Source organism: Tursiops truncatus, chromosome 5 (assembly GCF_011762595.2).
Source record: "Tursiops truncatus isolate mTurTru1 chromosome 5, mTurTru1.mat.Y, whole genome shotgun sequence".
Taxonomy (NCBI): Eukaryota; Metazoa; Chordata; class Mammalia; order Artiodactyla; family Delphinidae; genus Tursiops; species Tursiops truncatus.
Genome location: NC_047038.1, coordinates 127744615 through 127770574, shown reverse-complemented (window position 1 = coordinate 127770574; position 25960 = coordinate 127744615). Strand labels below are relative to the sequence as shown.

The window sequence follows — 25960 nt, the reverse complement described above, 5'->3', positions numbered from 1 at the left end:
TAAATGACAAATACTTAAAAATAGCTACTGTTAAAGATCGGATGAGAGTGCATAACAATGCAATTGACAAGGAAATTTGCTTATGTGTCTGACATACATTTTAAGATAATAGAATTATTTTATTACCAGTATAGGTCAGATTTCTAGGAATTTCATACCTCATACATTTGCTTAGCCAAAAACACATCTTACTTTCCTTGCAGTTGTTTCCCTTACTGTTTCTACTAGTTTTAATCACATTAATTAGAATTTTTAACCCTTATGAACTTTATAGTGAAAACTAAAAAGTAAGCAATTATAAACTGTATGTTACTACAGTTTTCTTTACATTGGCAAATTAATTATTAATACATTTTATAATTTAGGAAGCATGTGCTCCTTTTAATAGTAAAATCTTTCGACGTGGCACAAGAAATGTTTACTAACAAACCCAAACGTAATTAGTTCCTCTATAATAGGAAGCCAAAAGTAGATAAGCTTATGTTCAATAATTGATGTTTAATGTTTTATCTTATTTGGAAATAATCTAGATATTTGATAAATTTCTGTCACTTAGCAAAATTCTAAGAATTGAAGTTACCAAAAGGATTTGGGAAACTATTTAAATAGATGTACCATAATACATAATTATTGCTGAAACATTCACCTAAAAACTCTTATCCTTTTTAAATCACTTGTTCTCAACAATTATGTTTAAACTACTCATGAAAATTTTGTGAGATATTTGACAAAGTCAGCCATCATCCTGAACTATTTTTCTTGTTTACAAATTTTGTTAACAGAGGTAATATGAACTTTCTTTAACTAGTAAACCGAAGTAGAATGAGAGTTGGATGTCTGCATTATATTTAATGACACTGAAGACATGTCTATTTTAATTAAACCAACAAACTTCAACTAGTTTTATTTACTGGAGATCACCCAAGATTCTGTGTTTTTTTTAATTGGATTAGTTTCTATGTTTCTGAGGGTTTTAGGAATACTTAATTTATAAAGCACTTATTTTAAGTCAATTAAATAGAGCTCTTTTACAGATTAATTTTAGCAATAACATCTGGAGGTAGAAAAATACCACACATCTACAACATACATATATAGACATGTGTAAACATACAGATACAAATATATATCTTATAGCTTTCATTTTAAAATTTTAGCTATGAGTCGGGTACAATATTAGTACCTGACTAGTTTATAAGAGACTCACTAGTTTATAAGAGAACAGTTGGGTCCAAATTGTGTTTCTGGAAGTTTGTCCACTAAGATGGGTAAAGATTCTTTTTTCCTTTTTCCTACTAGTATTTGTGAAAGAATAGACTTGGAATTTTTCATTTGCCCATTTTCCAAATAACTCCTTTTTTCTCTTTTTGATGAGAAACATCTCCCTAAAGTTTACATTTCAAGGATTGGTTCTTAGGTCCTAGAGCAGAAGGGGTAGAAAATTTTTAAGATGGGGTAGAAAATTTACATTTCAAAAACACAGAAAGTATCCAAATTTTCTCCAAAATTGAGTTTTGGGGTATATTTGCATATTATCAGAGGCCGGGAATAATTACTATTTAAACTTTCCAGGGGACCTTTGGTGGCGTGGCTAAAAAGGATAGGTGGACTTTGAATTGTTTCTGGAGCTGCAACTCTGGTTTTGCAAAGATTTGAAAAACAAAGTTGTTTCTAATTCCTCAAAGAATTTGGTTGTAGCCTAAATGATATCAAGGGACTGACCTGCCCATTCAACTACATTATTTTCAATTTGCTTCATATCAGGTAGAAGATTTCCAACTAAGATGGAAATCAAGATCTCTATATTCTGCAGCTTTAGGGTTTAATGCAGTGTGCCTTTTAAAAATCTATATAAAGCATTCAACAAAGGCTTTACAATGCTCTCCTTTTTTTTTTCCTGAGTGTACAATTCAACCTTAGACCAATTAACCTTAAGGGGGAAAAAGCCTCTTCTATTGTTTCAGTCAGCACCTGAACATCAGCCTCCAGCTGACCCATTTCCTGATCATTTGTAGGAGGGCCTGGGAGAAATTCTGGTCATCTGTTTCTTCTGTGAGGGGGTTTTCCCAAGAGGCCATCTGGTTTATCTGATAAGTACAATACAATCATGGGTGGGAAGAACACCGTTTAGCTACCAATCAGGGTTCCAGTGAATGTGACTGTGGATGTCCACTGATCTTTCTAACTGTTCTCTAAATTTGGTAGTATCTTCTGAAAGTTGTGGTTAATGAGGCTTTGTAACTTCATCTTGTCGAAGGGGTCTGTAAGGCAAGCCATTTCAATTCTTAGTGTCCTCTTTTCAATCTGGTCTGTCCATAGTACCAAAAAGACAGTTGTTAGAATGAGAGCTCTCTAAAAATTTTTCAAGTATAGAGGTTTTTCCAACTCAAAGGATTCATCATCTGGCCATTGACAAGTAGGATCTTATATATCTCAATAGCAACTCAAACCAATAAGGCTTTTTATGGCTTAACCATAGATGCAGGAGGCATCCCAAAAGAGTGTACAAAAGCGGCAGCCATCACAAGCTCCTGAAAATCCACTCCCAAAGTTAGCCTAAGACAGCAAAGACCTTCATTGTCACAAGTGGTAAGAATGGTATAGTGAAAATGGTGTCTCCGGTTTTCCGTGAGAACGTGTGATGCATTCAGTTACATACCCGCTAATCTGTGACACCAGGCAGGTGCTACTAGAATGGGACTTTTCCAGCATTAAAGAGACAATGAAATTTGAGATGTCAAAGGCCCCCTATGGACCGGGACCCCTATGACAAACTCCCCTGGCAGCTGGTGGGGACGATGAGAATGCTGCTGTTGGGCTGTCCACTAGATGCATGCCGACACATGCATCTTCTGACTGGTGGATCCCAGGGAGAATATTCTCACTGGTTACAAGGCCAAGCTTTTAAGGCACAGAATAAAATAGAAGGAAAACCTCTCTAGGCTATGGTTCTCCTCCTTATAACAAATGACAGAAAAGACAGAGATAAAAGCGAACCATTACTATCTCTCTGGGAGGAAAGTGGATCAATATAAAACAAGAGTACTCATAAAAAAAAATCTTTACCAAAGTTGCTATACCCAAGAAACTAATTCACGCAGGTATTTTCTCCCTTTAATCTAAATTTGAAAAGGAAGGGACAAGAAATGCTTACCTTCCTTTCTGAACCAGGCACTATAGAGACAGATCCAGGAGATCTGCCTTTGGTAAGAATTATTACCCTTAGCCAGCTTCTGCCAGTTTTCCAGAATCCCATCTGCAGACTCCAGAGCAAGTATGGCGCCTGAGCAAGCCCCCCATCACGGGTCTCCAAACTATGGTGGTAGAAAAATAATTTTCCCGCTCTCTGTCTAGGTTCTCCCTACTGTAATGAAACACATTAAGAGGAGAAAAACAAAAATGTAATACCACGTATATCTCCTGTATACATTAACTCCCTGAAATGGCCAAGCCAACGCTTTAAATACCATCTCCAGCTAGAGGCAAAAGAAAGGTGTTGGGCAGTGGGGAAGCCAGTTATGGGAGGTTACCAGGAAAAACACAGTAAACAAGGGTAAGGTTGTTAGATTTAAGTCCGTGCCTTCTCCACTGACAAGAGTTTCTAGAGATTTAGTCATCCTCTGCTGCCTGGTACAGAGAGGGAGACACTCTTACAAATGGAGATTGGCCTTATAAACATAAATATCTCTAACAAAGGGTAACTTTAGTCACTTTTCAGAGCTTCTCCTGTGTCTGCAGTTCCTTCAAAATAATTAACTCAGTGTAATTTTCATTCCAAAGAGACATATTTGGAACGTTTGCCTTCACTAGCTTATATCGTCTGCCAATAAAAGAAGTAGTAATCATTTTAGGGAAAAAACATTAAAATATTAGATTATTAGTGTTTCAAAATAAAGATGTAAAGTGTTTTAATAACATAAGTAACTGTAGAGAGGTAAAGAAGAAAAACTTCCATAAATGTTTGGCTTCATACCAAATAGGCAAAGGAATTGGAATTTTCAGAATAATGTGTTACAGAAAGTTTCCTTAAAAAGAGCTACACGTAACATTAATGTCATGCACTATAAAGTAAGAATATCAGAAAATTACACTCTTACGGGATGCCACATTTTTAAGATGGTGGTTAGAATTTTACATGTATGTAGCTGAATTACTATAGAGAAAATTTGTACCAAAAAGAATGTAATTTGTAATTCAGAGTGCTTAAATAGTCATAGTTCTTTACATATCAGAATTACTTGAGACTTGTCATTACTTTATGAGCTTTGTGCTTATAAGTGGACTTACAGATTTGGATTTACTCCATCAAACTAGAGGAAAATTTGTCTAAGGGTTAGTCTAATACAGAGTAATTTTCACAAAGAAAGATACTCTAAACAGGTTCAGTATTCTCTTGAATTAGAAAAGTATAACCTAAAAATTGATGAATTGTTCTTTTTTTAGCCTAAGACTAGAATTAGAAATAATAGTGCTTTTCAAATTTTAAGATTATAAGATTATATATCATATTGCTCCAAAAATGCTACTTAAAAGTCTTCTTAATTTATGGGAAAGTTGCTACAAACTCTAATTTAGTCTGAAAGGATTAATTTTTCTTCTTTGAGGGAGCATCAGTAATGACTCACTATTGGGACTTTTGTCACTATAAGACAAAAATTACTTGGTGTGAGTGTATATATTACTTTCTACTCTTTTAAAAGTTTTTCCCTCCATTTTGATTTTTATTATGTTAAACATACAAACACTGAATCTATAGTATATCTATAAATATATTACATGTATATAAACATACATGTGTTTACATATTTTGGCATTTAAAATGGATATTATTGTACTGTAATATTAATACATTTTTACTTCATAGTTTAAATGACTATCATTCAATCATATGACCTTTTAAACATTTTTTACTTTTCTCAAGAATTTTCCTTTTAAAGAATGGCATTGTCATATGCTATTACAATTTTGTATCGAGAGAAATTTTGAAAAATCTAACAAAATTGTACATGGTTTTATTCTCCATCTAGCAATACTATCTCTAGAAATTGACCCAGAACATACACATTCCTAGATACCAAATAGCATTTCTATAAGGTTTTCCTTTATGGGCATTATCTGTAATAGGTAAAGATGAAAACAACACAGAATTTCCACCAATAGGGGACTGTTTAGTACTAATGGCTCATTCACAAAATGGGGGCTGTAGAGCCCCCTCCCCCTGCAAAAAGAGGAAACCTTAATGTTCTGGAATGGAATAATCTCTAGACTATATTAATAAGTGAAACAATGAAGGTGTAAAGCTGTTACAATATCAATATCCCCAGAGTGGTTAATAAAGTACCCTATTTTTCAAATTACTGTTGTCTCTACAGACTAGTTAAGGGGAACCATTTATTCTCATTAGTTGAGCTTTAATATTTCCTGGTAATTTCCCCTCCCCTGCTTCGTGTTATACTAGCTAAAAAGGACAGAGAAATATTGGGGCTTTTTGTCCTCACTACATGACAAGTATTAGAGTATTATAAACTTTCATAGTAAGAGAAATGTTAGGATCGTATACTTTATGACATTTGTGTCTCTGAACATATTCAATCTATTATAGTATTCCCTTCATTTTTACTGACACTTCTTAAAATATTAAAAGGTGGATCTGTATTAGAGCTTTATTAAAAACACGAATGTCAGGAGTCATAAAATACACGGGAACACAGATTCTAGATTTCTGAAATTTATTTCCTCTGTCTTTTTACATTCATTCAACTAGCATTTGGGAAACAGGTAACCAAACACTGAGTATCTATTAAATGTTTGTTAGCCTTAATGATTCTGAAGGCTTTTTTTTAAAAAAGAATGTGTTTGGTTGGCAAATATGTATGTGCTTCTGTGTACAACATACAAGTAGAGCCCTGAGTTTCCTTTCATCTCAAGATATTATACTCTTTTTCATTTATACAGTCATTTTTTAAATAAAAGTAAAGAAAGGTATTTCAGGCACTGAGATTGTAGCAGTGAAATAGACAGGTTTTCTTTCTTCGTGAACCTCATATTATAGCGGATGAGGACAGAAAATCAATTAGAAATGAAGAAATTGGTAAGAGAATTTCACACAGTGATGAGGGCCATGAGGTAGATAAGCAGAAAGATGAGATTAAGAGATGACGTCAGGTGAAGTAGGAATACTTGTGTCTAGAAAGGACTCATCATGGAAGACCTGAGAATGTTGTTTTTGAGCTGTAACCTGAGTGATGGGTCAGCTGTTCACAAAACTGGAACAAGCCTCTTAACAGGAAAAATCAGATTATGAAGAACAGTCACCTTCCAGTACTGCTTGCTGCTTTAGGACTGACTCACATTAGTTTTGGTCTTGGCTTCCTACTTAAAGTCTCTATACATTCTAATCTATATATCTAATCTATATATGCACCACAGATAAATCTAAAAGAAATAAACACAAACACACAGCTTACACTGTGTTGTATTTCTACTTTAAAACTCTCTCTTAATGGCTCACTAAGGCTTAAAGGATAAAATCCACATTCCTCAAACCAGCGTCATAGCTGCTAAAATTACATCCTTCCCTACTTATGCAATTTTAGCTCTAACTGTTCCCAAACATAAACCTTTTATTCCACTTAAGCTGCTCCAACACAAATTGCTGTTTCTTGTCTCCGTTGTTGTTCAGTGTTTTGGTTCGTTTGTTTTGTTTTTAACTGTTTTATTTAGAATGCTCCTCCCCTATAACGTATCTCTCTCTTTAGGCCCAGCTCCACTCCCATTTGATTTGGCTACTCAAACTGGGAGTGATCTCTCTTTCTATAGAACAATTTCAGCAGTTACTGGTCCTACATAACCTATCCTGTAGTTGTCAGTACTAGGTATTGTTATCAGTTCTATATATTGACATATATGGCTCCTATGTATTGACATAGAACTTACTGTCTTGTAGTATGGCTCGTCTTTTCTATATTCATTTCTATCTCTCCAACCGAATTCTACATGCCTTGGAGGCAGCTGCCATATTCTATACTTCTTGGATCCTATATTTCTTTTTATGCAGGACAAGGAGTTCCTTTTTTTAAAGGTGAAGTATTTTGAAATGTTTTAATTTCCTATCACATAAAACTGCAATAAAGTATAGAGATTTCAAAATAATAAGAATTGCAACAGATTGAAAATTCTTTTGGAGCTTTACAAAAAGGAGATTTACAAAAAGGAGAGCCAGATGGACTTACCTATTAATCATTTAGTTTTTTGGAAATGAAGAATACATAAAAAGTTGAGGAAAACTCATTTTTTTACTCCACTTACAAAACCAGAGAAATAAAATTTTGCTAATTGGTCTTCACTCTTCACCTCACTTTTGGTAGTAAAGTATTTAATTGGAAGTTGGGAGCCTGGAAACATTACTAATATAAATATTTTTATTAAGTTTTAATAGCAGTTTTACTTAGAAAGTCATAAGTAGAATAGACTTATGTTGGTATGTTGGTCTGTGTTTTTTTAATTTGTGTTTAAACATTTTACATCTTCATATTAAGTAAAATTTCCTTTCATTTTATTAATTTGATGTCATTCATTTGTTTATTTTTGTTTTCTTCTTTTCAAGGCCCTGTGGAATCCTACATGCACTGAAGTTTTATTTAAACCAGTACATATTTCAACCTAGGTTAAATCATTATTTGATAAGAAATGTATCACAAATCTGACATGCTAAATATGAAATCAGTTTTCTATTATTTCATGTGCTAGCTATTTCTCGGAGTATGTAATACAGAAATCTTTCCATTCCAGATATTTCACACTTTTTGCATTTGTACACAATTGCATAAAATATTAATGGATGTAGATTAAGCTAACATATTCCTACCTTATTGTATTTTTAAAACAAAAATAGACTTATTTTTAAATTGTCTCTATATGCAGCTATTCTGAAGTGTAATATTCCACTTGGCAGGACATATTTTTTGTTCAACCTTCTCATCCATGTCATTTGTCTCTCTGGTTATAGTCTGTTTAATTTCACCACATATTCTATGCACATTAAGTACGTTTCAAAACAGTGCTTCTGGTTTCTCCCATCCTAGTGTGACAGGTCTTACCGAAGAACTAAGTTACCTCTGTTTTTCCCTTGCATTGAGATCAAAAGATGAAAACAGTATGTCTTCAAACGAAATAAATCATGAAGAGTCTTATTCTAACTGTAGAAAGCAAAAAAACTTACTTCTATCTCTAAATAAGTGAAGAAAGTTTTTTGGCTATTGACCTCATATTGAGGGAAGTTTGTTGAATGTGTCAAAAAAAAACACCTGTCTCCTGGACTTGGCATCACTGCCTGATTTCTGTGTGTCCTTGTTTATTACCTTTCTGTAATAGGTCACTTTAATTATCAAATGGCTGGGTAGCAACAAGGCACTCTTGAGTGTTGTAGTTTATTGCAAGGATAAGTGACAGAACCCAAAGGATGTCTCAGTGTTGTGGTGCAGGACAACAGAAGAGCCATAAAGCTAAGGAGAGGAAAGCAGGTTTTACTGAATTCCCTATATTTTTTAAACAGGAGATGAAAAAATCATGGTTAATGATGGTAACATTTAGAAATATGCTATAAAATTTCTTAAATTATTTGAATTATTATGTAACATACAATATGCATGATCAAATGTTGGGTTTAAACCATGGTATTAAAATAAAACTGTAAATGTATTTATTTACTTGAAAACATTGTATGTGTCCTTGTTGACTTTGCTGCTTAAAACATCCTTTTATGATTCAAGATACAAAAACATTTTTGTTTCTCTAACAGTTTTCTAGAGTTTATTCTTTTATTCTGTTCTTATCTCTTTCTATTTATTGTCTTATTTTAACATTTGAAACCCATAAATGTAGATAATGTAAGAAATTCTATTACCTGTAATAAAGCACTCCTCTGATAAAGATTTTTATCAGCTTGAATGGTCAATATCATTTTGAAGAAGAAGAAAGAATTCAATTAAAGATATTTTGACTAGGATGCAAGGGATAAAAGAAATGTATTAGCAAGTAGATTAAGTCAATAAAGAAAGGTACTTCTTTCCTCAAAAGCAATGTAGCAAAAATTGTCAATACAGACAAAAAAGCCACCTAACCTGAAAAGCTACCATTTTATGCTTGCTCTTTAACACCAGTAAGACATTTCAGGCTGCTTCCTCAGAAACCCTTTTTTTTTTCTTTCATGTAATTTTTCTTTTTTAATGGGATTGTGCTGAATATACATCAATGAACATGTTTCTAGGTTAATTTTACTTTCATGGTGAAATATATTCAGACTCTCCAGAAATGTTTATTATGTAGTTTGTCCATTTAACTATTAAAATGTTTTACATTTCTTCAATTACATTAAATGTGAATTAAAAATAGGGATTAATGGCATGGTTAGTTTTTAGAAAAATGTGCAAGAACCATTATAATTAGTGCACTGTATTCCAAGGTGTAACAAAACTGAGGTTGATGATTGCTTCTCAAAGGAGTAGCAAGAAGCATAAAAGTATATCTGACAGCTGCAAATAGTGCAGCATCAGTATTTATTGATGAAAGGAGCATCATGCTATACTATTATGCCTCCATATCTGTCTGAAATACCCTGACAATAATTAACTAAAAATAGGAGATGAACAAGCTTAATTATATTTATTTTCCAAATGAGTGAAGTGGAATTTGAAGAGGTTGAGTGACTTCCTCAAGTTCATGTAACTTTTCTAACAGACATTAAAGTTCTAGATTGTGCTGTAGGTGTTTCAGATCAAAAGTCAGGATTTTGTTTTGTTTTCCTGACTTCAGAATGCTGGTGGACTGCATGATTGCAAAATTCAATACAAATTATACATGGATTACATATGTGAATATATACACACTTGTATATTATACATGCATTATATATTATTAAAGGTTGGGTTTATCTTAAATCTGCATTATAGTCTAGGCTTAATGGTGATGATATAGATTTACTATATGAATACCTGTCTAAGATGTATAATATATGAGCTAAGGAATTTATTTTATAATATTAAGAATTATTTTTTCAAATATAAAGAAGTGCTTAGAAGGAAAACCAGGAACAGTTTTGCTAGATGTTTTGACAGTTATTAACATATATTTTATTTATATCTTGAATCATTTTGAAAGTTTAATTTTTCATTCCCTGAAATGTATGCATGTTAAATGTTCTTATTTACAGTATTTTAAAATATAAGTCACTTATCATTCTTGGTTAGATTTATGACATATAGCTGTGTTTTAAATGATTTTTTAATGAAGACTCTAAAGTAAGTATATGTTACTATGCACATGTGATTTTTATTATGGAACACAAAAACTTCCTTGCTAAAGTTTTCAAAATTGCTATTTTTCATAGTTACCTAAATTTGATATTGTTTTAAATATTTGTTTATTTAGAAAACAAAATGTACTTTTCCATATTTAACTTGCTGCTAGAGGCAGGAAAGTCCAAATTTAATAACAGCATGCTTTTTATGATTTTGTGTTTTGTGCCCACATGTTCACACAGGACTCTCTAAATGCAGTTCTATCATATCTTAATTTCTTACATCTAATTACTCTTTCTAAAAGAAATCTTTGTCTTGGTGCTTTTTGGGGCAACAGTAATTGCCATTATGATATGCTGGCACGTTTAAAGAAAAAACTAATACTAATATATATTTTCAAACACATCAGTTTCATTTGATGTATGTACTTGACACAAGCCCACATGTCAATGATTGACATACATATCCTCCATTGAAAAGAACTGTTACTCTTGATATTAATAAGCATTAAGAACTGTTAGAATTTCCCACGCCTTCCAAGTGATGTCTGTTGGATATCTAAATTTGCATAATACATTTATACCATTAATTACAATGGAGTAGAGTAGGATAGGCTGTAAAATGGAGAAAAAATGAGAGGTTAGCACTTTTCTTACTTTATTTTTTACTACAAACCAAACGTCTTGAGTATATTCATTGGGTGTTCTTTTAACTCTATTTTGTGAAAGCTTTTCTCTTCTCCTCTTTGAATGCTGTATATTGATATACATATAGGAGGTTGATGAACAGGAGGATCAAATGATAATAAAATATTTTCTGGTAAATGTTCCTAATACCTGAAAACTATTTGTTGCATCCTTAATTTATCCACATCATGGTCAGATTGTATACATATACACATATATGAAATAAGGAAACCCTTATTTTAAATTATCTTCTTACCAATTTCCTTTCTTAAAGAGGAGGAAATTTGATGAAGTAGCATATGAGTATTCCTAGGAAAGAAAGGGAAAGAGCAATGACAAATATAAATGCAAAACGGATTCTGATGAAGAAAAACAACAAAGCAAGGGTAAAATGATTGTTGAATACTTCCCCTTAAGATTTAGTTTAGATTTTCTTTTAAGCTTCCAATTTTAAAAATATATATAAGACTTAAAAGATGAAAGAAGTTTCCCCTCAGCTATAAAGTAGAAGAAGCAGTAGCTTAAACTTTGATAAATAGTCTGGAAGCCTTGTGTATTAATACATGTTGAATATAATGACCAGGGAGAGTGAATAAATGTCATGCCTTTTTACTCAGGCTCTTCATGGAAGATTTCTTCTTCATAAAGTTGGCAAGATTCTTGACCTGGAAAGAGATTTATGTGTATCTTTTTTTCCACTAAGAATACCAGAGTAAACTTGAAAGAACAAGTAACTTCGTTTGGCAGTAAATATGCTACACGGATTTTAATTTTCTCTGCATCATGGTTTATATATGTTTTAAGAAGTTACTGTGTTAATGTAGATTCAGGGTTTAATTTATATTACTAGTACAATTTTTATACAACTTTATGATTTTTTGGAGATCTTTATCATCATACTGCCATTTTGGTTGTAGCCACATGAATTTGAAGAATAGGATCCTGAAAATTAATGAGTAATCTCTGAAAACCTAACTTTTCTGTTTTAGTAACGCAAATACAACATAAGTAAAAAATTATATATGCATAAACCCATACTCTATATTGTTTTTCTAATGCTTTTTATCATAGTGTAACCTTTAGAAGCCCCCCAAAAAACTTTAAATTAGTTTGATTTTTAAAAGTGAAAAGCATCTTGTAGTAGAATGTGATGTATACATTGGAAATTTATTGCTAGTTTTTAATGAAAAAGAATATGCAATATCTGGTGAGCGAGCACAAAAGATCAGATGATCAAATAAGACTCATACAAATCATAGATCTTAGCCAATATCAAGCTTATACTAATCATTTCAAAGGTACTGGCCATCACGCTCCAGTGAAAGAGGAAAGAGGTCTGCCAGGTTGGGGACAGCTCTCCCAGTTCTTTTATCCCACTTTGGAATCCACTCTCTGATTCAAGCTAAGAAATCAGATTTCCAAGTGAGATTTTATGGGGTTACCTCACACAGCGGGAGAAATGTTTCATTGATGAAGTATCTTCATTTTATATCCCAACAATATGAATTCTTCAGGGAGCCATGTTCATAAAGATTCTAAGTTTATTTACTCAAATCAATCCTTAACCAGGGGCATACTGTTATAATTTCCATTGATAAGGACCCTCCTTCCAGCAGCTATTACTAGTTTATTTTCCTGGAGATCTAGTTTTTATGTTGGCAAGGTTAGAAGAGGTTACCTCCCTTCTTTTACTTCCCCTGGAGAAAAGCCAGTTGCTTTAACTCCCCCTTCTCACCTGCTCCATTTCCACAGTTCATTCTGAAAGTGATATTATATTGGAGTGGAATGAAGCCCAGTGTCCTAGATTTTTCATTTCTCTTTAATTGAAAGGAGAAGACCTTATAGAAAGTTTATCTGACCAAAATTGCACTTGTTTTGGGTTTCTCTTCTTTGTTTTCAATGTTTCAAAACAGTTTGAGGCAAGTGTTAGGAGATTGCTTTTCCTGAAGGATATGTTTCCCTTTATTTTTCACTTAAGGCAAGCTTTCGTGAATTGCAGTTTTTGAAAGTCAAGAAATTTGTGATTCAATTGGGGGAAAAAACTAAAATTCCTTAAAATAAAGTTTCTGTTAATTGATGTATGCTGTAATATACCACATAAGAGACGGTCAGCTTATTTAAATTTATATGTCATATTTAAAGTTATAAATACTTGTTTTAGTCTTTGCTTCCATTTGCTATTTATACAAAATTACTCCTGTTGGGACGATAATCCATTCAACTAATTGGAATAGAGTAAATTCTTCATTTTCTTCTTTCAGTTATGCTATATACCTCATTATGTATTTTATTGAATATAAAATGTCTAGTTTTAAGATATTTGGGATGTGGGTTTATTTATGTAAAATCTGTTGTTTTGTATTTTCATCCATTTGGTATATATAAAAAGTACACTAGAAAAATTCCCATAAGAGAAAACACATATAAGAAAAACTGAATCCAATATCTGCAGCCTGATTTATCTGTTCTGTTGCTGTTCCACAAACAGACTGTTTTGTTTCTACCAAGTCTTAGTGCCTTTACTCACATCAGTCCCCTAACCTATAGAGCTGTTTCTTTTCTCTCAACTTGTTCACATGAAGAGGAAACCGAGTTCCATATTCCCAGGATTCTCCAGGCATAATTAAATTCTACTCTAAATCATTCTGCCGTTTAATTATGGCTACCACTTTTTTATTTTGCTATGTGTCAAGTGCTGTTTTAAAGGCTTTACATGTTTTAAGTATTAATTCTTCACAAAAGCCTATGAGGGAGCTACTGTTACGTGACACCATATTGCAAGCAAGAAAGCTGAAATACAGAGAAGTTAAGAAATTTGCACCAAATTACTTTCTAGAAAGTTAGTAGGCTGTGTTTAAGCATAGGCCCTCTGGATCTAGAGCCTGCACTTTTTTAAAATTTTTTTTTATTATTATTATTTTTTAACTTTTTAATTGAAGTATAGCTGATTTACAATGTTACCTTAGTTTGAAGTGTAAACCATACTGATTCAGTGCTTTACAGAATAACTCCATTTAAAATTACTGCCAAATATTGGCTGTATTCCCTGTCCTGTACAATATATCCTTGTAGCTTACAAGCTATACGTAGTAGTTTGTAGCTTTTAATCCCTTACCCTTAGCTTGCACCTTCCCCTTCCCTCTCCCCACTGGTAATCACTAGTTTGTTCTCTGTATCTGTAAATGTTTCTTTTTTGTTATATTCACTTGTTGGTTTTTTTTTAAGATTCCACATGTAAGTGATATCATATGGTATTTGTCTTTCTCTGTCTGACTTATTTCAGTGACATACACCCTCCAGTTTCGTCCATGTTGTTGCGAATGATAAAATTTCATTTTTATAGCTGAGTAATATTCCATTGTATATATATATATATATATATATATATGTATCACATATTCTTTATTGATTCATCTGCTGATGGACACTTAGGTTGCTTCCATATCTTGGCTATTGTAAATAACGCTTCTGTGAACTTTGGGGTGTATGCATCTTTTTGAATAGTGTTTTCATTTTCTTTGGATATATACCCAGGTGTGGAATTGCTGTAAAATATGGTAGTTCTATTTTTAGTTTCTTGAGGAACCTCTGTACATCCATGTTGGCTGCACTAATTTACATTCCCACCCACAGTGTACTAGGGTTCCCTTTTCTCCACATCTCACCAACATTTGTTGTTTGTGGGGTTTTTTGATGATGCCATTCTAGCTGGTATGAGGTAATAGCTCATTGTGGTTTTCATTTGCATTTCTCTGATGATTAGTAATGTTGAGCATTTTTCATTTTCATTGCCTATTGGTCATCTGTATGTCTTCTCTGTAAAAATGTCTATTCAGGTCTTCTTCCTATTTTTATGCAGTTTTGTTTGTTTGTTTTTTGGTATTAAGTTGTATGAATAGCTTATGTATTTTTCATGTTAATCCCTTGTTGGTCATCATTTGCAAGTATTTTCTCCCATTCAGTAGGTTGTCTTTCTATTTTGTCCATGGTTTCCTTTGCTATGCAAAACATTTTTAAGTTTAATTAGGCCCATTTGTGGGTTTTTTGGGGTTTTTGTTTTGTTTTGTTTTTTTTGGTATGCGGGCCTCTCACTGTTGTGGCCTCTCCCATTGCGGAGCACAGGCTCCGGATGCACAGGCTCAGCAACCATGGCTCACGGGCCCAGCCGCTCTGCGGCATGTGGGATCTTCCCGGACCGGGGCATGAACCCGTGTCCCATGCATTGGCAGGCAGACTCTCAACCACTGCACCACCAGGGAAGCCCCATTTGTGTATTTTTGCTTTTGTTTTCTTTACTTTAGGAGACAGATCCAAGAAGATATTGCTGTGATTTATATCAAAGAGTGTTCTGCCTATGTTTTCTTTTAGGATTTTTATGATTTCTGGTTCATAGTTAGGTCTTTAATCCATTTTCAGTTTTTTTGTATATGGTATGAGAAAATGTTCTAATTTCGTTCTTTTACATGCAGCTGCCCAGTTTTCCCAGCATCACTTATTAGCAAGACTGTCTTTTCTCCATTGTGTACTTTTGCCTTCTTTGCTGTAGACTAATTGACTGTAGGTGTGTGGGTTTATATCTGGGCTCTGTATTCTGTTCCATGGATCTATATGTCTGTTTCTTTGCTACTACTATACTGTTTTGATTCCTGTAGCTCTGTAGTATAGTATGAAGTCCATGAGCATGATGCCTCCAGCTTTGTTCTTTTTTGTCAAGATTGCTTTTGTAGTTTGGGGTTATTTGTGGTTTCATATAAATTTTAGTATTATTTGTTCTAGTCCTGTGAAAAATGTCATGAATATTTTGATAGAGATTGCACTAATTCTGTATCTTGCTTTGGGTAGTATGGCTGTTTTAATAATAATAATCCTTCTAATTCATGAACATGGGATATATTTCCATTTCTTTACTTCAGTTTCCTTCATCAATGTTTTAAGATTTACAGAGTATAGGTCCTTCACCTCCTTGGTTAAGTTTATTCCTAGGTATTTTGTTCTTTTTGATGCAATTTTAAGCACGATTGTTCTCTTGCTTTTTCTTTCTGATAGTTCATTATTAGTGTATAGAAAAGCAACAGATTTCTGTATATTAATCATATCCTGCAACTTTACTGAATTCATTTATTCTAATAGTTTTTCAGTGGAGACATTAGGGTTTTAGAAAACCCTAACGACATCATACAGTATGAGGCCATCTACAATTAGTGATAATTTTACTTCTTACCTTATAATTTGGTTGCCTCTTATTTATTTATTTATGTTTTTTCCTTGTCTGATTGCTGTGGCTGGGACTTTCAATATTATGTAAGTGAAAGTGACAGGAGTGGGCATTTTTGTTTTGTTCCTGATTTTAAAGGAAAAGCTTTGCTTTTCCCCATTAAGTATGATGTTAGCTGTGGGTTTGTCATATATGGCTTTTTTTATGTTGAGATATGTTCTCTCTGTACCAAATTTGATAAGAGTTTTTATCATGAATACATGTTTAATGTTATCAATTTTTTTATGAATCTATTGCAATGATCTTGTGATTTTTATTCTTCCTTTTTTAATGTAGTGTGTCACATTGATTGATTTTTGGATATTGAACTATCCTTGCATTCCTAGGGTAAATCCCACTTGATCATGGTGCATGATCCTTTTTATATATTGTTGAATTCAGTTTGCTAACAATTTTTTGAGGATTTTTGCATCTGTATTCATTAGAGATATTGGCCTATAATTTTTTTTATTTAATGTTTGTCTGGTTTTGGTATTGGTTTGTTGTCTGGAATGAATGACATGGAATGGAATGGAATTTGGGAGTATGGAATGAATTTGGGAGTATGGAATCTCATGGAATGAATTTGGGAGTATTCCCTTATCTTCAGTTTTTTGTAATAATTTGAGAAGGATAGGTATTAGCTCTTGTTTATATGCTTGGTATAATTACCCTGTGAAGCCATTCAGTCCTGGACTTTTACTTGTTGGGAGTTTTTTGATTACTTATTTAATTTCACTACTAATGATTTATTTGTTCAGATTAGCTACTTCTTCCTGATTCAGTCTTGGAAGATTGTATGTTTCTAGAAATTTATCCATTTCTTTTAGATTCCATAAACAAAGATCAGTACTTTAAAATCTGATAAACTTGCTGTTTAAAGTACTGGTCTTTGTTTATTTTTTTTTCAGAGCAATTATAATTATGAATAAGCATACTAGTATTATAAACATAAGCAAATGAAAGGTACTGTAGTTCCTGGTGGAGAGAATAATGGCTAATGTTTATTAGGTACTACTGTGTGCCAAGCAATATTCTAAATGCTTTATGTGTTGTCTCATGTAATTTTAAACAAAAACAAGATAGATTCTATTATTCTCATTTTACAGAGGAGGATATTAAGGCACAGCAAGGTGATGTAAAATTCCCAAAGTGATATCATACGAGTGATGAGAGAGCTGTGTTATGAATCCAAGTGGTCTTGATTCCAGAATTCACCCCCTAATCACTTCACTATATGGTGCCCCCAATAGAATGCAATAACTGAATCCATGGTTATGCTGCAGAAACAATTCCAAATTTTAGTGACTTCAGTATCTTTTATTTGTTTCTTTATTGCTCATGTCTATTGCTGGCCAACAGACAGCTCTCTGCCCTCACTGTAAGACTCAGGTTGATGGAACAATCTTCATCTGTTATGTTGCAGCCTGTGAGAGAAAGAGTGTCATAAATTGCACAATGGGTCTTAAACTTCCACTCAGAAATGTCATATGACACTTCTCACGTTTCATTGGTCAAAATAAATTAAGTTGTATAGTCACAGCTAGTAAAATCCAAAGGGCAGGGAGGACAAATCAGTCATATGCCCAGATGTGGGAAAACCATGAAAAACTGGCACACAGCACCAATGACTACTATTACATCTTTCTACTTTTCTCTGAAATAAGCTGGTTTTAATTAAAATGTGAAAATTATTATTTGTTAAGTATGCTGACATAAACATCATTTGATTCCATCATAGTTTTCAGAAAAACCTAATACAAAAATTTCTAATTCTGTAAGTGAATATCCCTCTGTAAAATGTTGTGTGTATATAAATGCTGTCTCAATTTTTGACATATGACATACATATATTGTACCATATTCTTCAGATATATTTCAGTCATTTCACTAGATTTTGAAATATTTCTATTTTTAATAAAACATTTCTGTTTATAATCAACAATCTACTGAGTTGCCTAGCATTTGTTGATGTTACCACAGTAATATTCTAGCCTGTTTTAACTATTTTAAAATAAATGATCATACCCATATCTATAATAGAGAGGTTTTTTCTGGGCTACTTGATTCTAAGTATCATTAGTGTACTTGTCAGAATAATTCATAGTGACAGTGCTATTCCACCAACGTTTTTTAGTGATTTACCTCCTTAAACCTTATCATTAAGCACATTTTTCCTCTGGAAGTATCTCTAGAGATTTTAAGTGACAAGTATAATATTTTAAATGTGTGAACAAAAATGACTTTCTTATTCCCAAACAATATGCTATGCTTGATTCAGAAAGAGATAATTTGCATCAACTGAAGCAAATAGGTTTCCTTTAATTTTTTCCCCTCTCATTTAATGTTAAAGCCTACCAAATTATCTCCTAAGTCATGTATTATATTTTCAACTTTTATGATGCAAACAACAATCACCTTCAATTCCCACAATACACAATACACATTTTTCTTTAATGAGAATATTATCTATGAAACTTTAATTTGTAAACAAATCAAGCTACATTGTTCTGCATGCCTTCTTTTTACTGTTTGAATATAAAGTGAAATCCTTGGTATTATTTCCTTCCAATCTATAATTAATTTGTTGATTCCAATATACTAATTGAATCAAGCTATTTGTATTGTAAGTAAAATAGGTCAACGTTCATTATATCAGTATGGTAGTTTGCATTACGAAAGCTATCATTTACTTTAGCTTTAGTCTAAATATAATAATAATATATATTTGTATATATATGAAATTAGGATTCTCACTATTTTAGACTTATCTTTTCCAAATTCATATTCAGAATATAGAAAATAATTATTTAAGTTGAAAGAGAGCATTAATCAAAATGTTAGGAATGTATATTTTGTATTCTCAATATTTTATTCATATTTATACTTGTTTATATTTGTATCATACAAGATGAAAAGAAAATTTGTAAATACTAGAAGTATGATTGTTCTATGTATTCCTGTCACAGTTCTGAATTGTATCAATAGAATTTTTAAATATACAAATTACGGAAAGATATTAATCCCTTATGGAAAGATACTAATCCCTAATGTTTGTCAGTAATTAATTTTCTAAGTTTTAAAATATAGGTTGACATTCTTAAGCAATTTTTATGCATTAGAAATATCAAAAAAGCAGAAATAGAAAAATGAAAACCACCAAATCATTGAGTATTTAGTAAGAGGTTATTGTGCATGTAAGAGCAATTTGCAAACTGGGTGCCTTCAAAATCGAAGACTAATACGAAGCTTAGGGGCATGATGTAACAGGCTGACTTAAAAGTGAAAGTGAGGACATTGCCTACTGTTTAAAATGATTGATTATTACAATGGGTGCTTCTAGAAGGCAGGGGATTGGTTAAATTGATTATCTCATACCACTTTTAGGAAGATGACTTGTTTCTTTTATGATTGTTGGAGTCATTTACAGGAAATAACCCAAGTCAAGTTTTGATTACATTCATGAAATCAGCTAGATTTAGTTTGCTTATGTGACTTGAATGGTTTTGTCTGCTCAGGGAATTCTCAAGTCCGGTGTCTGTTTTGTATCTGATTTAATAATTCTCCACTTTTGGCCATTATTTTAGTAGGCTGAGAGTATGACCAGGTAGTATGGTGTGACTCTTGGTTACCACTATTGATGCCAGAAAATCATTTATTTGTTGTTTCCACCAGTTGAGTCATCAGGAAGGAAGGTCATTAGTTGCAGTTAGCAACAATTGCATTATCATCATAGGCTTGGTTGGTAAGATCACTGAGCTCTTCAGGTTTTCTAATCCTGATGGATATCTTTTGATATGGGAGTGGCTGCTGAAAGACACTTAAAATCTTTGAGAGAACACAACGCACTAGAGAGGTTAATATGTTGGATATAAGGAAAATAACAGACAAGGATTAAAAAATTCCCCAGAGTAGAGAGTCCCAGAAGCCAGGGTATAATCAACTAAATAACCTAAATGGGTTATAATCAGATTCAAGTTTTACCATTTGAAGTCAATCTATTTTTATTTTATTTTTTTTTATAAATTTATTTTATTTATTTTTGGCTACATTGGGTCTTCGTTAACTGCATGTGGACTTTCTCTAGTTGCTGTAAGTGGGGGCTACTCTTCATTGTGGTGCACGGGCTTCTCATTACGATGGCTTCTCATTGTGGAGCATGGGCTCTAGGCACGCGGGCTTCAGTAGTTGTGGCACGTGGGCTCAGTAGTTGTGGTGCACGGGCTTAGTTGCTCCGTGGCCTGTGGGATCTTCCTGAACCAGGGATCGAACCCGTGTCCCTTCTATTGGCAGGCCACTTCTTAACCACTGCGCCACCAGAGAAGTCCTACTTTTATTTATTTACTAAGGTGCTTGCTGTGTTAGCAATCACATATCCCCATGATTATTTAGGACAGGATGAACATGAGGAATTTTTTTTAAAATTGAAGTTTAATTTACATACAACATATTAGTTTCAGGTGTAAAAATATAATGATTTGACATTTGTATACATTGTGAAGAGATCACCACAATACATCTAGTTACCAACTATCACCATACAAAGTTACGAATTTTTTCTTGTGATGAGAACTTTTAAGACTTACTTTCTTAACAGCTTTCAAATTCGCAATACAATATCATTGATTGTAGTCAACATGATGTACCTTATGTCCCAATGACTTATTTATTTTATAACTAAAATTTGTATCCCTTGATCCCTTTCAGCCATTTCTCCCACCCCCAACCACCCTCCCCTCTCACAACCATCAAACTATTGCCTTTATCTGTGAGTTTTGTTCCTTTGTTTTCTTTTTCAGATTCCACATATAAGTGAAATCATATGGTATCTGTCTTTAACTTATTTCACTTAGCATAATACCCTCAAGGTCCATCCATGTCTTCACAAATGGCAAGATTTAATTCTTTTTTATGGCTGACTAGTATTCCATTGTATTTATATAACACATCTTTCTTACTTATCCATCAGTGAATCCTTAGGTTGTTTCCATATCTTGGCTATTCTAAACAATGCTGCAGTGAACATAGGGGTCCATATATCCTTTCAAATTAATGTTTTTGTTTTCTTTGAATAAGTACCCAGAAGTGGAATTGCTGGATCATGTAGTAGTTTTATTTTTAATTTTTGGGGGAACCTCCATACTGTTTTCCATAGTGGCTGTACCAATTTACCTTCCCACCAACAGTGCATTAGGTTTCCCTTTAATCCACATCCTCAGCAACACTTGTTATATTTTGTCCTTTTCATAATAACCATTCTGACAGGTATGAGATGATATCACATTTTGTTTTGATTTGCATTACTCTGGTGATTAATGATGTTGAGCATCTTTTCATGTGTCTGTTGGCAATCTGTGTGGCATCTTTGGAAAAATGTCTGTTTGGATTCTCTGCCCATTTTGTAATCAGATTTGTTTGTTATTGAGTTTTATGAGTTCTTTTTATGTTTGGATATTAACCACTTATCAGGTACATGATTTTCAAATATCTTCTTTCATCAGGTAGGTTGCCTTTTTATTCTGTTGATGGTTTTGTTTGCTATGCAGAAGCTTTTCAGTTTGATGTAGTCCCATTTATTCATTTTTGCTTTTGTTTCCATTGTCTTTGGAGTCAGATTTTGTTTGAAATATCACCAGGAGTAGTGTCAAGAAGCTTACTGTCTATGTTTTCTCCTAGAAGTTTTATGATTTCTGGTTTTACATTCAAGTCTTTAATCCATTTTGAATTACGTTTGTGTATGGTTTAAGATAGTGGTCCAGTTTTATTATTTTGCATGTGGCTAGCCAGTTTTCCCTACACTATTTATTTATTTATTTTTAAAGTTTTAATTTTATTTATTTTTGGCTGCATTGGGTCTTGGTTGCACACAAGCTTCTCTTGTTGAAGAGCACAGGCTGTAGGTGCATGGGCTTTGGTAGTTGTGGCACATGGGCTTAGATGCTCTGCAGCAAGTGGGATCTCCCCGGATCAGGGATCGAACCTGTGTCCCCTGCATTGGCTTGTGGATTCTTAACCACTACACCACCAGGGGAGTCCCAACCTCTACATCATTTATTTACAAGACTGTCCTTTCCTCATTGTATACACTTGTGTCTTTTGTTATAAATTAATTTACCATCCATGCTTAAGTATACTTCTCAGCTCTCTGTTCTGTGTCACTGATCTGTGTCTGTTTTTATGCCAGTACCACAGTGTTTTGATTATTATAGCTTTGTAATATGGTCTGAAATCAGGAAGAATGATGCTTCCAACTTCGTTCTTCATTATCGGATTGCTTTGGCTATTTGGGAATTTTGTGGTTCCATAGAAATTTTAGGTTTGTTTGTACTGCTTCTATGAAAAATGCCATTGGAATTTTGATAGGAATTCCTTTGAGTAATATGGACATTTTTCAGTATTCTTCCAATCAATGAGCATGGAATATCTCTCCATTTATGTGTATCCTCTTCAATTTCTTTCATTAACATCTTATAGTTTTCAAAGTGTAGATTTTTCATGTCATTGGTTACATTTATTCCTAAGTATTTTATTATTTTTGATGCAATTGTAAATGGGATTGTCTTCGTAATTTTTATTTCTGATAGTTTTTCGTTGGTACAGAAAAAATGCAAAGATTTTTGTATATTGATTTTTTTTCCCTGCAACTTTACAAAATTTGTTAGTTCTAACAGTTTTTTGGTGGAGTCTTTAGGGTTTACTTTATATAAAAACATGTCTACAAACAGTGACAGTTTCACTCCTTCCTTTCCAATTCTGATGCCTATTTCTGTTTCCTTCCTAATGGGTCTGGCCATGATTTCCAATACTATGTTGAATAAAAGTGGTGGGAGTAGAATCCTTCTCTTTCACCTGAATTTAAGAGTTAAACATTTTTGTAGTAACCCATAAGGGAAAAGATCCTGAAAAAATAGATATATATGTATGTATAACTGAATCACTTTGCTGTACACCTGAAACTAACACAACATTGTTAATCAACTATACATCAATAAAATAAATAAGGGATAAACTGAGGTTTTTTGCCATTGAGTATGATGTTACCTGTGAGCTTGTCCTATATGGCCTTTATTATGTTGAGGTGTGTCTCCTCTATAACCACTTTGTTGAGAGTTTTTATCAAAAATGTTTGTTGAATTTTGTCAAATGCTTTTTCTGCATCTATTGAGGTAATTCCATGATTTTTATTCTTCATTTTGTTAATGGAGTGTATCACATTGATTGATTTGAGGATATTGAACCATCCTTGCATCTCTAGAATAAATCCCACTTGATTGTGGTGTATGATCCTTTTAATGTATTGTCAAATTTGATTTGCTAATTTTGTTGAGGATTTTCACATCTTTGTTATATTAGCTATGTATTGTCCTGTAATTTTCTTTTTGTGTTATGCCCTTGTCTAGTTTTGGTATCAAGGTAATGCTGGCCTCATAAAATGAGTGTAGAAGTGTTTCTTCCTCTTCAAATATTTGAAATCATTTGAGAAGTGTGATTATTAACTCTTCTTTAAATGTTTTGTAGAATTCACCAGTGAAGCCATGTGGTCCTGGGCTTTTGTTTTGGGGGAGCTTTTTGATTACTGACTCATTCTTCTTACTGGTAATCAGTCAGTTCACATTTTCTGTTCTTCGTGATTTAGTCTTGGGAGATTATAAGTTTCTAGGAATTTATCCATTTCTTCTAGGTTGTCCAATTTGTTGGCACATAATTTTATGTAATAGTTTCTTATGATCTTTTCATTTCTTGGTTATCAGTGGTAATTTTTTCTCTTTAATTTCTGATTTAATTGATTTTAATGCGCTCAGTGGTTCTAGCTAAAGTTTTGACAACTTTGTTTATCTTTTCAAAGAACGAGCTCTTAGTTTCATTGATCTTTTCTATTGTCATTTTAGTCTTCATTTTATTTATGTACACTTAGATCTTTATTTCTTCTACCAACTTTGGGCTTTGTTTTTCTTTTTATAGTTCCTTCAGATATAAATTTATATTGTTTATTTGAGATTTTTCTTGTTTCTTGAGGTAGATTTGTATCACTATAAACTTCCCTCTTAGAACTGCATTTGCTGCATTTCATAGATTTTGATATGTTGTATTTCCACTTTCACTTGTCTCAAGGTTTTTTGGGGTTTTTTTCTCCTTTGCGTTCTTCATCAACCCATTGGTTTTTTAATTGCATGTTGTTCAATCTCCACATATTTGTGATTTTTCTAGTTTTCTGCTCATAATTAGCTTCTAGTTTCATATCATTGTGGTCAGAAAAGATGCTTGGTATGATTTCAGTATTTTTAAATTTATTGAGACTTGTTTTGTGGCCTAGCATATTATCTATCCTGGAGAATGCTTTATGTGCACTTGAGAAAAATGTGTATTCCACTGCTTTTAGATGGAATGTTCTATATATGTCTACTAAATCCATCAGTTCTAATGTGCCATTTATGACCAGTGATGCTTTGTTTTTCTGTCTAGGCCATCTATCCATTGTCGTAAGTGGCATACTAAAGTCCCCTCCCGTTATTGCTGTCAGTTTTTCCCTTTGAGTCTTAATATTTGCTTTACATATTTAGTTGCTCCTATGTTGGGTTCATAAATAGTTTAAAATGTTACATCTTCCTTTGGATTGACCCCTTTATCATTATGTAATGTCCACTTTTGTCTTTTACTGCAGTCTGTTTTAAAGTCTATTTTGTCTGATATAAGTATAGCTACCCCAGCTTTCTTTTGGTTTTCATTTGTGTGAAACATCTTTTTCCACTATGTTGCTTTCAGTCTTTGTGTGTCCTTATATCTGATGTCATTCTCTTTTAGACAGCATAAAGATGGGTCTTGATATTGTATCCATTGAGCCACTCCATGTCATTTTTTTTGGAGAATTTAGTCCCTTTATATTTAAAGTAATTATTGATAGTATGTACTTACTGCCATTTTGTTAATTGTTTTCTGACTGTTTTGTCTTTTCTGTTCCTTCTGTTCTTTTCTGTTCCTTTCTTCTACTGCTTTCTTCCCTTGTGTTTTGATAACTTTCTCTAGTGTTATGCTTAAATTCATTTCTCATTATCTTTTTTGTATTTACTACAGGTTTTAACTTTGTGGTTACCATGAGGCTTAGTCTGTTTTAAGTTAATAGCAAGTTACATTTGAATGCATTCTAAAACTGTCTTTACTTTGCCCCAACATTTTATGTTTTTAATGTCACATTTTACATCTTTTTGTGTATCCCTTAACTAATTTTTGTAATTTTAATTATTTTTACTAATTATGTCTTTTATTCTCTATAACTAGCTTTATAAATGATTAATGCACTTTCTTTACTATATATTTATATTTCCCAGTGAGATTTTTACATTCATATGTTTTCTTACTAATTAATGCCCTTTCTTTTCAGCTTAAAGAAGTTGCTTTAACATTTCTCATAGGGCTGGTTTAGTGAGGATTAACTCTTTTAGCTTTTGCTTGTCTGGAAAACTTGTTATCTCCCCTTCAATTCAGAATGATAACCTTGCTGCATAGAGTTATTCTTGCTTCAAAGTTTGTTGTTGTTGTTTCATTTTGTTTTGTTTTTTTCTTTGAGCACTTTGAATATATCACACCACTTCCTTTTGGTCTGGCATTGAACTCTTGAGCTGCCCACACAGCAATAGGCATGAAGGTTATCCATGTAAAATCTGTGTGGCCATTTCTCTGAATTCTACTAGTTGATAACAAAGACTCAAAGCCAATTAATAAGA

At 32.9% G+C, this 25960-nt stretch overlaps 1 protein-coding gene across 5 annotated transcripts in view; it reads left to right on the top strand.

The window, feature by feature from the left end:
* CCSER1 (coiled-coil serine rich protein 1) overlaps window positions 1-25960 on the top strand; it is a 1269753-nt gene that overhangs the window by 702831 nt on the left and 540962 nt on the right. Inside the window, exon 11 of one of the 5 annotated variants that reach the window (XM_073805587.1) lies at window positions 7607-9212. The exons of the other annotated variants lie outside the window; for them this stretch is intronic. Coding sequence (XP_073661688.1) covers window positions 7607-7666 — 60 coding nt within the window. The 3' untranslated portion in view covers window positions 7667-9212. Of the gene's footprint in view, window positions 1-7606; window positions 9213-25960 lie in introns of those variants that run through there. 5 annotated transcript variants of the gene reach the window in all.